The 17,686-nt window shown below is 35.7% G+C and overlaps 1 protein-coding gene across 3 annotated transcripts in view; it reads left to right on the top strand.

The window, feature by feature from the left end:
• The first annotated feature begins 571 nt into the window (after positions 1-571).
• The window catches only part of LOC128675475 (histone-lysine N-methyltransferase PRDM16-like), a 104,713-nt gene continuing 87,598 nt past the window's right edge, over positions 572-17,686 (top strand). For all 3 annotated transcript variants that reach the window (XM_053754903.2, XM_053754908.2, XM_053754904.2), the window contains exon 1: positions 572-985. In XM_053754903.2, the coding sequence (XP_053610878.1) occupies positions 946-985 (40 nt within the window). In that variant the 5' untranslated portion in view covers positions 572-945. The remainder of the gene's footprint in view (positions 986-17,686) is intronic.

Raw genomic sequence — 17,686 nt, forward strand, 5'->3', positions numbered from 1 at the left:
ACATATATTAAAAATTAAGAGAACGAATTTACATCATTATTAAAAATGTCAAAAAGTAAGCGCTGTATTCCTATTATTTCCTGTATTTTTCATTGCTTTTTTAGACTAGTATTATATTTGAATCCATTTATCACCTTGTTTGAGATAGTCAATTGGATATATATAATTAAAGATTAATATTGAACAATGGATAGTAAACCCTTTTTATATTACGCAGCGCGCTGAGTCGAATATCTCCAAATTATTGAAGTTAAAATCTGGTACTTCAAATAAAATAGAAAACTTATAAAGTTTCTACATTATCCTACAATTATTCTTTTGAAACAATTTTTATCACTCTATAAGCTCAAAGCTTCTCAGAAAAAGTCTACATGTACAGGGATAGTCTAGTTTCTTTCAAAGACTAGTATAGGTATCGAGAAAAATTATCCCAAACTATGTAAGTCAGGGCCTGGCCGACTATTTGACAGCTCCGTGAAGGAATTTACGCCCTACGGCGGAAAAAGAAAATGTGGTTATAGCATTTTTCCTATTCATAATCGTGTTCGTGGAACACGGTCGTGTGGCTCGATATTGCTCGTTAGCGACACACGGCGGTGGGTGGCGGCGCCCTGTCACTTTGACAGTTGTTGACCGCGGGGGAGACAGCGCGGTCGCCGGTCACTGTCGTTTCCCGCGTGAAAATCGCTTTCCCCGCTGTCGCGCTTCAACACGTGAACAGTGTCCTACCGACCGCTCGCGTGACTCGCCGCGCTCCCAGCTCACCTCATCCTACGGGAGACGTTGTCACCCGACGCCCGCCCGCATCACACTGCCCCCGCCTTCCTGGTCCCCGCGCGCGCAGAAAAAATAACTAGTTCCGATTTCAAAAACTTTTCAAAGCCGTTGTGTCATCGATCGAAGTTAATAATTGAACTGTCTTGTTTACTGAGCGTCGTGGAGGCGATGCGGTCCAAGGCGGTGGCGAGGCGGCTGCAGGCGCAAGGTGAGTGATGCCTTCTTTTCACCTCAAAAGTATGTCAACTTTAGAAATAGTAATGCTGAACTTTATTGGGATTTAGGCTCATTGTTTACAATAAATTTAGTTAAATAGTAACTAATATGTAGTATATTTATATTAACTAAAAAGGAAAACCGAAAAATATCAATTTTCTTATTTAATACTAGCTGCAAAGCTTTTTCTAGAACAATACAAAAACCATATTAAGGTTTATCATTTGTGTCCGCTAAAAAAACAAAATGATTCTGAAATCAAGTTTTCCGAGAAAAGCGTTTGAAATTCGAACTGAAAGTGTAGAGGATGCGCAGTAGGCACACAAGATAAGGACAGTGTGATGCGCTCAAGCCGCGCTGCTATTGGTCGGCGCCTCCCCCGCCTGACAAGATAGTGAGGGCCATCCTCTGCGCCGGTATAAAGCAAAACATACTCTACTACATTCAGTTAAAGTTTATTTCAGAATAAATGTTCTATCAGAGGGATGTTCCCTCCTATATCATTTGTCATTGGATGAGCACAGAGGCTTTTCATTATTTACTTTCAAGTATTTACAATGTAGAGTGACGCGAGCTTGTGTTTTGCTTTACCTACTCTACTTGTACAGATATTTGTAACAAAGTTTTTTATGGTTCGTTTTCTGAATTTGTACTATAACATACATATTTGTAATGTAATAGTAATTAAGTAGGTATTTGATTACATACAAAATTATAAAAAATATGTAAATTTAATTGAACCTAATCTAAATACTTACGTTGAAATTGTCCGACTTTTTCTGCGGTTGATTTGTGTATCTTGAACTTTCATTGTTTTCTGAATTTTGTATAAAACATAATCATGTAAAACATAATTTAATGTCTAATAAAAATAAGAATTACATTAATTCAGATAAAATACTTTCGCCATAAATTATAATAGTAATAATTATTATAAATTTGAAATTTTTCTGAAATTCTTCAGGTAGCTATATACTCGTACTAACTCAACGATACTATGTATATTTTATAACATATATAATCATCCAAGACTCAGGTTAAGATGAAAAATATCTATTTTCGTCTTGAATATAAAGTTGCGTCAATTTTTAAGCACTCCGAGCTGATAGCAAAGAATGAGCGTTGAAACAATACAAAGTTCACGGTAAATTCTATTTGCGGAAGTCCTGATCTAAATCGGGCTATTCCCGAATCGATGCGGTTCGATTCCGAAAGGTGAACCACCTCACACTCACTTGATTGGATTGGAACTAATTGGAGGTTTGTTTATCCAAAATTACGTTGTTACAATTTTAGTCAAGGTGAGTTGTTACTTATGTAATTGGTTAATTTGTCAGCAATTTGTGGAAAATTTTGTACGAAATTTTCGTTAGATTTGGATAATACCAAGTTTAAGTTCCTTTGGAAGTTTAATCTAATTTTATATAAGCATGTTTGTTTCGCAATTACTCCAATAAACTTGGGCAGATTTAAATGACATTTACTTAGTATAAGTAACTTTGGATCCCTGAGCCGCTGCGGCATTGGCGTCCATCTCATCGGATCCGAATCAGCCTTACATATCCTTACATAAAAAGTAGTCCCTGTCACGTCTGTCTGTCATATACACTGAAAATCTGCCGGACGGATTTTTGTAGGAGTTTCACCAAGAGATAGTGTGATTCCTGAGGAAGGTGTATAATTTATTTTGGTTTTACTATAAACGCTTGTCCACGCAACGTCCGGATCTGATGATCCCGGCCGGAAGTCCGGTATTTTTTCACATAAAAGATGCAGTAGAGGCGGACACCGCGCACTGTATACAAATGACCTAACGGGAAGTATCGCTGGAACACTCGTCCAGTTAGGTCATTGGTATCAATCGTTAGTACACAATGACAATTGAATATCGTATTTCTTTAGCATCATAGTGGATCTAACCTATGATTTCCGACAAGGCCCAGTCTAATTTGCGATGTATTCTCAGTTTAAGTTTACTAACACGCTACATGTTATCGAGTATTTCTAAACTGCGTTATCAGGGACACCTCCTAACAGTTGCACAATGCAATCATCAGTTTTACGAGCGGGTTTATAGCATGCAACCAAGACACTTATTTGAAAGAGTTTTATGTCCCAATTTTATTATTTTCGTTTCAGTCTCGTATTGTGGTTTCTGACAGCGGAATATTGACTACTGATATGTTTTATTGCATTAGGAAATTAAAATTTGATACGTTTCATTCAAACATTTTTGTTGTAGATAATAAAGATGACTTCATTAAAAAGATTAAAAGCAAATATGGGGCATTTAGGTGTCATTTCATCTCAGTAGATAATATCACTAAAAGAAATGAGTTTCTTTCGGCATTTCTTCTCAGCAGCAATATGACGTGAAAAAGTGTCCGAAGGCCTAATTTCAGAATAAATGATTTAATTTTGATTTAAAAAAACATCAAACAAAATATCTTGTGCCCTTGGTGAAAAGAAGAAAAATTTTGATCATAGCACGCATTTATCAAACAGATCTACTCTAATTACAAAAGAATGAAAAGAAACAAGTGAAATGATTTTGCGATGTCTTAGCATAACTTCATATTTTTCGACAATCTGTAACAAATTGAACCTATGAAATTGTTCCAAATTTAAATAAATAATTTAAATAACAATCTGGCTGGTTGTGTCGCCTATTCGAATGTAATTTAAAAAAAAGTAAATAATTAACTTTTATTCACACGTCCCCGAGTGGAAATCCAGCCAGTGCACAGAGATCGATCCAATATCCATATCTGTACGTTTTATCGCACGTCATTAAAGTATAACACGAATGCGTTTCGAAATGCCCGCGCTTGTTTTATCACAGTTTTATTTAGCGTAACCGCCTGTAGCTATTCCTTCACTGCTCTGTTATAAAGGATAGGTACTTTTCTTTAAATTGACACAAAATCATCAGCAATTGTTCATATGTAGCGCCTCATCCAGTTTATGGTCCTGTCCTGCGAGACTTTACATATTAAGAGACATCTCTCTCATCTGAGCGTTATCACGGTCGCTTCTTGAGCCGTTGAATGTCAGAGCGTCCGCTTCCCTACATTTTCGTCTCCACTTCGCACGGTCGTCGACATCCCTAGTTATCAGACCACATTTATAGACATATGATGTAATTATACATCATATCAAAGAAAGAAAGAAAACATTTATTTGCCAAAAACATGAGTACAAATAGACAAATTGATGTCAAAATGAATTAGACCTACACGTTTTACCGAATATATGTATGCAAATATAAATAAATAAAGAGGAGCATGCTATCCACTACAAATCCAAAACAAAAAAAGAATTATAATGTACTTATACTAGCCCTAAATTCTATCCGAGTCTATCATTAAAGAAATCATTTAAAGTATAATAACATTTATCAGTTAATAAAGACTTGAGGTACTTTTGAAATAGATTTAAATTTAAGGGTTTATATTGATTTGGATATATCGTACACCATGAATGTTTTGACAAGGGCTAAATAGCGGCACCAATTTTAAGGACACAAAACTATTCGATTAAGAAAATAAAGCACAGTAGGTAAACCCAGAAGTGCTTATGCTTGTTCCATGCTATTAGCATTCTACTGTAAATAGACTTTAACTTCATTCCCGCATTTCTAACTTTGTAAAGATGTGGCGGATGACTTAGACAATGGTTCGTATTACACTCCTACTACCGCTACTACTCTAGTCTTGGCCTTTATCCCTCCATTTCTTCATGAGTGTCATTTGAGGAGAATTATATACGACTTATATGTAATAGTGGCGAATAAATTATTTTATTTTTTATTCAATATTCTCGTTTATTTTCATTCGCCAGAGAAAACAATCAAAGAAAGTTAATAACTTGGTAGTTTGTAGATTCCCAGTTTTCGTAATACGTAATGTACGAAAAAATTATTAACGGCTCCTCACAAGTGAACGTAGAAGTGCATACACAGCACCAAAGCCTAGTGACACTAAAACCTAAGTGTTCTAAGCAGCGTAAAGTCGAACAGTTCCATTGATATCATAATGGCTCGTTGTCTCAGGCCTCTTTAACATAAGTAATGGAATACTTAGCATCGAGACGCGCATTATTTTTGTTTGACGTGGCCGACTCGACTCGAAACTCGAGCTGAATAGTCGGGGCTCCGGGACAATACGGCTGTCTTCCATAAATAACCGGCAATATTCAATAACCGCGACGGTTTATTCCTCCAGGAATAGTAGTCGTAAACTGCGCAGACATACCTATGGACGGATCCTCGAATCACAATACTGAACTCACCAGAATCCATAATCTTATTTTTGTACCGCACCACGAAGCGTGAATTTCGCAATTATGAGACCGGACACTTTCTCATGCGATTGTAATTCTAAAGACGATTGCTGGAGAGGTAAGTATCGCGTGTGGCAGCTTTCTCAAAATAAACAGTTCTTGTCTGTACACGTGCGAATGTCGACTTTATCTCCGAGACGGAGCGCTGCGCGGGTACGCCGGGAGCGCGATAGAAATGCTTGAAAGAGGACTCTTTTCCCGAGGAGGAGGGTAGGAATTGGAGTGAGGTTTTCAGGCAACATCCATTGTGCTCCCTCCTATAATTTTATCGAAGCTGATTTACGATCGATTGTTCGGCCGGTGGACAGTCGGCGAGGCGTAGTGTGCGTGCGCTCGCGCAAGTGTGCGGCGTGCGTGCCTCGCCGAGCCTCGTAACTTACCTGCGCCTGCGCTGCGCTATATTCCGCAGATGGCGAGCGCGGATATGACGAGCTGAGAGGCACACAACACCCTCATAAATTAAGAAACGACGTCCTGGACCCTGTTCATTTCAGCTTTGTTTTATTCATCGCGGAGAAATTACGATGCAGGTTTTACGTTCCTCGGTGCCTGTGTACTGAGGGGCGTAGATTAATCTTTAACTTTTTTGGCATATTTTAATTTCAATCAGTTCTAGAAGATCACTAGGACTTGTGTAGTCTCTTGCAGAAATGTTGTCCCGTTTTTTTGTTGTCTACGTAACTCTTACCCGCAATAATTGATTTTTTAAAAGCTTCTTGTGGCAGTTCTGCTTCCGTCTGGTCCTGTCAGAAGGGACAAATATAAAAAAGTACTTGCATGATGTCGTCAAGAACAATTTTTAAAGATGACGAAGATCGAACGAAGTGAATCGGAAATAGAAAAAAAAATGTAAAAGACTCTGGACAACGACGTATTAATGACTGAGGAAGTAACATTCATCTGAGAGAGAGAAAGAGAGAGTATGTGGTAAACTTGCATTATACTTTATAATTCAGAGGAATAAAGTGAAACGACTTTCTCTTCCGTGGCACAGGCTATCAAATTCAGCAATATTTATTCAATAACTGCTACTCAAGCTCTTTATGTTGTTTTCATCTGCCCCTATTGTTTCTCCTGGTGTTGCCTGAAAGCTCAATCGGCAGATGTTTACACAAAGCCCCCGTTAACGCCATGATAAAGCCTTCGATAAAGCTCGTTGTAACTGAAAATTGTTTTCCGGCAGTATTAAGATTGGCTCAATAGCCTATAGTCAAGTAAGTAGGAAAACCTGTCTATAAAGTTTCTGATACACAATGGTCCACTTGGCTTATTCTAATAAATGTCAGTGTTGGTCAATGACCCCAAACAAATAGAAGTATGTAATGGAGTTTATTGCGAAAGTAATTTAAAGTCAACTCGGGTTTGTCTTCTGAGAAGTCAGACGTCTAACAGACGTCTAACTTTGCACTACTTTCCAACATTTCTTGCTGAAATGACGTATCATTAAATTTTAAACAAATTATATACTATATAACAGGTATTAGACGCCCACATACCTACCGTTTAATACCTGTTATTTAGTATATAATTATGCAACGCGAAAGTTTAAAAGTAGTTTTAAACAAATTGTTTGGTTTGATAAAATCTATCTACATGAGCTGATAGTGAAATGTAACAAAATTCGTTGAGAATTCAATTTACCTACCTAATTCGTATTTGTCAAAAAGTTGAAGTGGGGAGGTGAAATTCGAAGTGTATTCATTGTGGTTATTTAAATTTTATAATTGTACAAAATAGGGTTATTTGTCAAACCGCATCTTCGCAAAACTTTTGATGCGGTGACTTTTGATGAAATACATGACCAGATATTTCTACTTCAATATTTTGTGCCTTTGCCTCTCAAATACTAGCATTTGCACGCGACTCGCTTTGGAATGTTGACAATTAAATGAAACATTAAATAATTTTTTGTATAAAAGTCAAATCTAAAGAATACAAAAGTTCATATAATAAAGCCAGCTATTTAATCCTGCGAGATTAGGTATTTTATAAGAGAACACGAAAAGGAGATCTTACTTATTTATACACATAAGAATTACAGAAATAAAAAACTACTTGACCACATTAGGGTTTTAGTTTTTTAATTTTAATATTTCATGTCATAAATTATCAACGAAACATTTGTAACTTTTTGAAATTGGAAACAAAACTTTGCAATTTGGGAATGTCAATTAATTTGTTCATTTGTTATAAAGTGATTTAATGTTGCTATTAATTAATTTGTAATTAAAGTAACAGTTTCCTTATCTAAAAACCATACATCTCTAAGCCTTTGTGAAGTGAACCAGTGCAATATATTGATAGATGTTTAGAAATAATCCGCTTGCTTTCCAAGGCGTGCATTTCCAAAACATGGCCTCATTGTGCGACCGCTGTTTGAAAACATCCACGGTTACAGACAGCTTACGTGTTTTATAGTCTCTTTTACAAAGGAAAATGAACGAACATTATTGAATAATCATAGTTACACGCGCAGAAAACGATTGACGCGGGTGGAAGTATCTCAATAAAATTAACATATAATTATAGGTAGTAGGAATAGTGTCTGTGATTTCGTTTTAATAGACTACTAACATATATCCTCCCGTGGATGTCGTACGAGGCGACCAAAGTACACGCAGCATTTGCAACTAACTAATTTGACGACAGACTTCTTCTTCATAGTCGTATTCCTCATGGCTGAGGGTCGTGGTCATTACGTGGAAAGAAACACACACAACAACTGTCTTGGCATTTTTAATAGAGTGGTTTGCCATTGCCTTCTCCATTTCACACACAAGTTAATAAGAATCAACCAGTGTTTGAGAATCAATCAGGTTTCCTCACGATGTTTTCCTTCACCGGAAGCAAGTGGTGGTAGATGAAAACTACTATACATGAGTCAGTTTAAGATATAGTAGGATTCGAACCTGGAACCTTTCGATCCACAGGCGTCTTAACCATTACACCACCCACCGCTTCCGACGACAGACTGGTCAGTCGTAAATTCACAGCCAAGCCTTCAAAATTTAAAGGTTTACGTTAAGCGAATTGAGAGATGCTATAAAAACGAATATAGATCTCATGTAATGAAAATCCTGACCACGCCAGTGACTGAGCAAAACTTCTGTCCGCCGAAGACTCATTTATTTATTTATACTCACATATTTCTACATCTACCATTATTTTACAATACATTATATCAGGGGCTCCAAAACATAAAAGTTTAGTTTTAGTATTTTGTCTCGGTTTAGTTCAAATATGTTGGGTATATATTCAGGATAGGATATACCTACAATGATACTTGCGAAGGCACAATTTCAGCGCCCCCTTAATCATCGCGTTCTAATATTGCAGCCTAATTAGCTTAAATGTTAATCACACTCTGGTCGAATGCTTCGTTAGAGGAACCTTCTTAAAACAAATACTTGAGCTAACTGGTTTATTAATAGGAAAGCGCAAGAAGCCTTACTCGTGTCTGAACCTCGCTGCGGGCGCAGTTGTCTGAAAGTAATTAATTTTGTAAGGTCTTGCGCGTTTGCGCCATGCAGTGCACCTCCGGTTTATATAATGTCAACGTGATAACGTGACGGTCGCGTATCTAAAGGGGTGTTTATTTAAGAAATAAGAAATGTTTAATAAGAAATGTTGTCGATATTCATCCTAAATCTAACTAATATTATTGTTTGTCACGTTTTCACGCTCTATCTACTCAAGTATTTTTCTTAAATTGTTGCATACACGTAGTTTAAAATTGAAGAAAAACGTAAGGCATCTTTCATTCCGAAAACAATATCTGTTCCCGTCGGAAATTTGGGAAATTGGCAAAAGTTAGTTTGAAATAAAACACAAACTCAACTATGACTGGACAAAAATGAGCATTCGAATATTACGGGAATACATTATTTTTTGAAGTCGGTTAATACCAATAATAATATAATGCGGGGTACATCTTCTTATCCAACCATAAGAAAGGTCCGTGCAATGGGGCCGTTATAATTAATGATGATGAATATTGGAATGCAATGTTGTTTCTTAAATAAATTGGATTGAATTGACAAATCAATAGATGAGTCACATAAAACCTTATTCATCACAGCGGCGGTGATCTCAACGTGATGGTGATACGTTATCTCTGAGTCACGACACGGTCCGCTCACTCGACACACTCTACATCGCGAGTATCGATTTGACATACCGCTCTGATCTTAGCGATAGTTGTGTTTTACTAAGAAATTATATATTGTCAGGCTTCGGAAAAAATATGACGATTCGATTGTAAGTTCGATTCGAGATCGATTGACTCATGTGACCTGGGTGAAAAGTTATATAAATGCAGGTCTTAAACACAATCAAAATCTAATATGTACTTATAATTATTTACACTGTATTATGTTGAGTGAATAAAAATATGTTATAGATTGGTAGAACAAAATAATCTAGAGCGTGAAAATCTGAAGAAGTTTTAGTTTCTCTTTCCATTTCCATACTGATATCTTCTAGATATTAAAAAACTATAGCTATAGATCCCAAACTTTGACAGACACTTTGATATAATAATGTGCGAGTGATTTGAGGGACCACTTCTTGAAATTCTATGAAAATATGCTTGGGAATTAATGAACATTCAAAAAGAATTGTGAATGTTGCAATCAAGAAGTGAGCTCTCAGACCACACAGGATCACACGCACGCACATATATAATATACATAATATGTATTAATATATATTTGCTTAGATTAAAATATATAAATAAAATATACATAACAAATTGTCGATGAAAGCTCTCCGACCATCGATTGCTCATTTCTATCGAGCTCTGTTGGAAGCTCGGCAGATTGTTTTCCAAAGGTCAGAGTAATGATTGTTGCAGCCTGATTGAGGAAAACTGCTTTGTCGGGAATAAGTGATATTTCCGTGATGAGGTCAAGGCTAGTTGGTATCAGAAAATTTGATGCCCATACAAAGTCTGCACGCGAATAAAACGTCGCTACATAGTATAAAACAAACTCGTCTGCCACGTCTGTTTGTTTCTAAGCTTTTTTTTCTTAAACCACGCAATGGATTTAATGTAGTTTTCACTGTTTTTTTGACAATTTTCTTGTATGCATAACATCGCAAGCAGCGATGTTATGCATACAAGACGCTAGTTTCGAATAAAGCCTCAAAGAAAGGAGCTCATGAGAAATATTCGTTTACTTTTCGTTTGAGCTGCGAAGTTATGAGACTGATAAGGGATATCTGAATATAGGCTGTGCTTATCACTGCTCGCACGAAGCAATGCGGAAGCAGGACCTAACTAACTTTAGTGCGTAATAATAAGAAAATTACATCTTCGCTCGCCAACGCGCACTAATTCATACTATATGTTACCGTGTCCTAGCTGATCGACGAAACATTGCAAGCGATGCCTAGCTGTGCTTTATGAATGATACGGCAAAGTAAGTCACAAGTCGATACAAAAAATTATATTAGCGACTCGCCGCATTGCGCTGCCTAGCCGTATTTGTCGCTTTTCTAGGACCCAGGGTTGGTAGCAGTTGCTTACGTTTGTTCCTATCAATAGTGGAGTTGTAAGCATAAGTTGTTGTTTATTGAACTTAATCGTTTCATGTTTTGGGAAAGTTAATTCTGTAACGAAATATGAAATATTATTTCAGTGAACATTTGAAAAAATTAAGAAATACAATATTATAAGTATTTTTGCAAAATAAGTAATACTATTTTCCTATACTGGACTATTGGTTAGACTTGATAACTACGAACTCGCCATCTGATATCGCACGCTTCCATTGAAAATATCAAAATTCATATCAGTGTACTGTTTTATGCTAATTATTATAAATGAGTGCTGGTAAGGGTTATTGTCCAGTGCGCGCGATGCGATGCTATCTAGCTTCCGAGCGTCGCGCCGCTGTTATTATGATAATAGCTTCCAGACACGAACTGTACGAAGAAAGTTGTGATCAATCAGTTTTACTTCATTATGTTTTCATTTAGGATCAAATGTAACATCTGACGTGAACTTGGTTTTAGTGATAAATCAACTGTAATTATGATTTATACGGGTAATTCTTTCGTAATTCATGTGACAAAGCAGGCACATATTTTTGAAAAGTCGTTAGCTTTTCAGTGAGATCAAATTGTTGTAAATATCTTATCGTTGACTTTAGAAAATAATTTTAGAATTTATTGAACATTTTGCTTTTCTTTTATGTGGTTCTAATTTTTTGTTTCCTTATATTAAATTAATTTTTTAAAAAGTAACTATTTCATAAGGTAATTGTTAAAGTAATCGTCATCAAGCATGGAAAAACTGAAAAGAAATTCAGTTAACTAAAAACATAACATAAAATAAATACATGGAGAGTCAAACGCCAAAATAGTAGTCAAAGTAAATCTGTTTCCAGCTAAGAATATCAAACTATCGTTCCACTATCGTCTATCAATAACGTCACAGTGATAGATGTGACGTCACGCGAGGGAGTCGCTCCCATTGTGCATGGATCGAGCGCATACAACTAAGATAAGCGTGATTGCTTGTGAGAAAGCACATTTCGCAAAGACAGTTCGTCGCTACGATGGATGGACTCCGGGTAATCGATTTATTTTCTATGCATGTTGCCGATAAGAACTGCATCTTGTCTAATAGATACATTACATATTGTATTATTTCGTTTCTCGCTTTCAGTCTTGTCTCCTATTTTCTGAATAATAATCATGTGCCAACAAAATTTTGGTTAATCATAGAGATAACATGACTTGTATGTACATAATTTCGTCTAAAAGTAGCGACGATTCGGTTGGTAGTCCTGTTAAAGTACAAATAGTACCTAAATACACCTAGTACTGAGATACTTTTATTTCAAATAACTGTGTCATATATTTTCCAAGAATAATGCATTCCCAATCTATCTGGTAGTTTTTGGAATTTATTTGAAGAGCGCGTACATGTTATAGGGTTAGTAGGTACTATTTTTTTCAGTATATTAACAATTTTTTTCGCAAACACCCAATAGATTTTTTATTATCCTATAATTCCTATATTATAAAAAATACGAAATAACTGCGCCATGTTTATCTGCGTTCGTCCTGCTTTACGGCGCCAAATTTATACGCAGCAACTAATTAATAAAAACATTCCATTAGATTGTTCAATTGATAAGTTTCTAAACCTATAAATTACCGATTCAGTAATATTTATCCTTACATATAATAAAACAAAGTCCACTGCCATGTCTGTTTGTCTGTTTGCAATAAACTCAAAAACTGATGCACGTATTTTGATGCGGTTTATATCAATAAATAGTGTGATTTCTAAGGAAGGTTTAGGTGTGGATTTTTTATTATGTTGTTACACGTGAACGAAGCCGTGACGAGCCACTAGTGATATATAATATCTACATAACGGAATATTGCAGAATTATTTTATTTCGCTGACAAAGTTCTTCTTATATTAAGGACATTGTAAGTGATTTTAAAAGTCATATTCATTCATTTAATTTTCTTTGTGAAAAAAAAACAGGTCGCACTCCGGGAGCGCCGGCAGAAGTGAAAACTTGAATATTAACGTTGTGCATTTTCGATGTCTTACGTATTTTCGATCAGGTCACGTGTCCTGAAGCAGTTTAACATTTTTTACCCATCGCAAAAAATGCACAACACCGCTAAAGAACTTTTCACTTCAAAAATTGCAGCATCTCTGAAAGTACGAGCTTCGGAAGTGGCTTTGTATGTTAATTACTTCATAAGTAAATATCTTGAGAAGCTCGATGGTGCAGTGGTACTCGACTTGCGATGTCATTTTCGCAATACTTAGTCAGTCAGTGGACGCGTAATAAATTCATTATCTCGAGCTTCTCCGTACATCCGAAAATATCGTGTCATATACATTGCATGTATACGGGATATCAGCATTGGCTCCACGTGGTGGATCATGACCCATCTTCCTGATCCAACCATAAGAAAGGCCGGTGACCCCGCAGTTTAAATTTAAATGGCTGATAAAATATTTTACACTTATCTCGCTTTGTGGTTTTAAATATCAAGCAACTGATTTATTTAAATTCATTTATATTTATATAAGGTCATCATTTCACAAACAGTGGTCGTGTTATTGCTTCCAGTTGCAGACACAACTTGTTGACAACGGGAAAAAACATTCTCTGTTTATATGTGTGGCACGCGCACGATCGGAAGACCTATTGTTCCAATAATTTATTACCGTGTTTTATGTTTGAATCTGATCTGTTGTTATTTAGTTATATGCTCAAATTGCTGTTGATTGTTTAGAACAGAAGCCTGTATTGTGTGATGAATAATTCCATCTGACATGATTGGTAGCGGACCACCTTAAAAATATATTTTTGAAGATTTGACTGTGCTTTTACAACTGGTCGCTTGAAATGCTATTTTCGTTAGTCCCCTAGAGAGAGTGGAAAACATACGCCAAATATCCGAATCTCAAAAACTTTCTGCGAGTTATGTAGATGCAGGATAAGGCAGTGATTGGCGGCAGTGTCACAACTGAATTCGAAACCAATTAGGCTTTACGTAGATTTACATAATAAAATCGATACTCAGCGTACATCGTAAAGGTTTAATTGAGGCTGCTTTAATTGGCGGCTATCGGCTAATGAAGGCGTGCCGACTGCAACGGACGATATCTTGGCAGTTATTGTTGCATTGTTCTGAGACTGGAATTTCTTCCCTGGAGCTAATGTAGATTTATTGTAGTTGCATGGTATAGTCTAAAGCTATAAAGAACCAAGGGATTTTACCGGGTGCGAATGACTTTTTTACGCTCACCCTGAGCGTTGAAAAGTCACCGAATTCAATTTTAATTTAAACGAAAACCAAATAGGTATGCCCGTTATTTAATATTTTTAATTAATTATATGTATGTATGTATATAAAATGAATCATTTATCTAAACGCGTCACGCACCTCTAGCGTGACGATTGGAACATTTGGAACCGAACAATCGAAAAAAAAAACACGCAGCAATTATGAGATTTTCAGCAGCCATTCGTGCTGAAGGGCAGTAGACATGTGGCCTACTTATGAGGTAGGAAGTATTTAATTAGGTATCAATAATCACGAAATTCCCAGACCTGGTATTAAGATAAGCTGGGCTTGGAAAGTTGAGGTCGAAGTTAATTTGGCAGAAGTTTATTTTGGGATGTTATAGGGTTCTGCTGAAGGCGTAGCGTTAATGTTTGTTTATTGGGAAGAAGGAATTGAAGAGCGTATTCTCATTTATATACACACAGAAGATCATTATAATAGTCTAAAAATCTAGATAATCTAAATGCTTGTTTTATTAGGCCTCAACGTCTGTGGAAGAATGGCCTTACCGTGCCTATAGATTGTCGGATAGCTTTATTTATTTACTACATGTTGCCCGGGGCTTCGCTTCCGTGGGAATTTTGAGATAAAATGTAGCCTATATAGCAATATTGGATAATGTACCTTTCTAATGGAATTTTTTTCTTTCTAAAATAATTTTTAAATCGGTTATGTAGTTCCGGAGACTACCCGCCTCAAACATACAAACTCACAAACGCTTACCTCTTTATAACAGTAGTATAGATTTACATCTGTTTTTTTAAAATAAACTAAGTAATATATTGAAGCTTAAGTAAGTATACCTATATTACGTCATGGTTTAATCCTCATGATTGCTCACTACAAGATCCCCATATAATTACTAGTTCCATGCACTGTATCGTGCATGTTTCCTAACATGAGGTTTCGCATTGTTTGCTTCAATGTCACTGCACATATACTACGGAATTCTACGTAAATAATGCTAAGTTCAAAGTTGTTTGTGACTTATGCAATTTATAATAACAGTCTAGCTGGAAACGCAAAAAGAACTATTTCACTTTTTGTAATGTAACTAGTTTTAACAAAGATCAAACAGAAAGTAAATTTAATTTTCACAAGAAAAATGCATCCTTATTAATAAGTTTTTTTAATAGTTTTATTTGATTTGAGTGCGTTTGTTCTATCCGATGGCGTTTGTTTATCGTGAATAAGAACTCCAGCGACGGGTCTGGGGTTAACATTCACCGCAGCAGTAAACTAGGATCTACACTGCGCTTATTATAATTTTTTTGCGAGTATGTTATCAAAATCAAAATGTATATGGAAAATGAACTGCGCCCTATCTTACGTAACGTAAACGTCTTACGTAAACGTAATTTTGACTTTTTCGATACGATTACGTCTCGTAAAATCTCACGCCAAAACCAAAGTCAATCAAATATATCCTAGTTTATAGCTTTTCGTTCAGAATACTACTACGTACTTTGTATTGTAAATGAAATATTGTATTAGTGATATTAGTAATAATTGAAAATATAAATTAATTGAAAATATTACGTTTCGGTTGAATAAATTTATTGTCTTTTATGAGAATACATTGCCTCATCTCTTACGTTTATACACATCGACGTCTTGTTTATATATTATAGTTTACCTATAATTCTGTATAACATGAAGGATATATCAAGAGACGTCAAGAGTTTTCACAATTCCATGGGCAGTAGGTATATTGCAGTAATAAGTATTCTGTAGGTAGTCAATCAAGGGTGAGTTGCACCGTCAAATTTGACGTTGATTTTAACCGGCGTGCCGCTGACGTTTAGGCAACATGGCGTACTTTGCGTTTTTTAGCGCACGTTAAAGTTAATGTCAAAATTGACTGTGCAACCCACCCTATATAGATGGTATATTATTATAATCTTCGTACATAACACATATGAGCGAAATAAACTAGTAATTGTTATATCAAAATTATGGCCCGTTTTCTAACGCAGACTGATTTAACTGCTCATAGTTATTATTCTATTTAGAGGTACTTCATTTAATGATTTTATTTTATGGTAATAAACCTGGGAATGATATTTTGTTTAGTAAAATGTAGAGTGTGATTTAAAAGTGTAAAGTCTTCAGAGATTTTTCTATCGCATTCAAATGCCTCCTTGTTTTCAGTTTATTTCAGAGTTAAGATATTCACTTTTTCTCTACTTTATTTTTAAAAAAGTAAAAAGTAAGAAAGTTTATGACACTCTCCAGCTCTCCGACACTCTCCTCACCAAAATCCGTTGCTCCATTTAGACGCTAAATACGGACAAACAAACACACTTTCACATTTATAATATTGATAAGGATCCAAGCTTACAATCACATGATGCGTTAAAATGGCTGCACCACTATGGATCGTAAACATTGCCAAGGATGACACTAGAATTATAATTAGCGATATCGGTATAGAAACAAATTCGGATAAAATTGGCAACAAATGGGGAAAACTATTTAAAATTCTTATATAATTGAGTCCTTATGATTGATTTTAACTTAGATGTGCCCAATAATATCAGGGCGGGCATGTATTTGTGTTTGTGATCACAAATATTGTGCGCAATTCTCGATGCGTTATGCCCGGTTAAATGTTTTCGTCCATCGCGATACAAGCCCAGCGCTTAGTGTGGGCCGTTGAGCGTTGTCCATATTAGACATTCCGAGTCACATACGCATAAAACTACATTTTCAGCGCGGCCTTTACAGGCGAGACTCATAAAAATAGGTTAAGTATTTTTGATAATGGCAGTTGTATCGTTATAAATGCTTATTAAGCCTGGGCAGCAGTACCCACGTCAATTAGCCGCAATCTGATTCGTGACTGGTGACTTATTGCTGGCCGATGCGATGCGTGGCGTAGCCTGTGATATTATCGCTAACTATGTGCGTATGCCCATAAATATCATTATGCCATGTATGCCATTTATATTTGTGGTGGTGCTATTAATATTTTGTCATTTGATTGTGTTTATTTTGGTGCTTGAAGAAAATAATTCTATTATTTTTTTATTAGGCACAGATTACAGACGATATAGTACATATTTTATTCAATAATTATTTGAAACTAATCTATAATGTAATACAGTACAGTTATGTACATAAGAAAGTAATGAAAAAATATGTTCATTATAGCTCCAGCGGAATTTAATACATATTATATCTATTTCATTTCATCGTATAGTACAATAAAATTTGTATATAACCTATTAATATATCTATATTATTAAATAAGCGTTTGTGAGTTTGTATGTTTGAGGCAAGTAATCTTCGAAATCACCGAATTGATTTCAAAAATTCTTTCACTATTAGAAAGGTTCATTATCCAAGATTGCTATAAGCTATATTTTATTTCAAAATTCCCACGGTGCGAAGCCCCGGGCAACATCTAGTATAAAGTAGTAGTATAAGTAAAATGAATAAAAATCTGCATAAAGAAAATGACAATGATATGTTGTGTACATAAATAAATAAAAAATAATACAAAATGGGCTTTAAAAAATATTTT

The sequence above is a fragment of the Plodia interpunctella genome, chromosome 14 (assembly GCF_027563975.2).
Source record: "Plodia interpunctella isolate USDA-ARS_2022_Savannah chromosome 14, ilPloInte3.2, whole genome shotgun sequence".
Lineage (NCBI taxonomy): Eukaryota > Metazoa > Arthropoda > Insecta > Lepidoptera > Pyralidae > Plodia > Plodia interpunctella.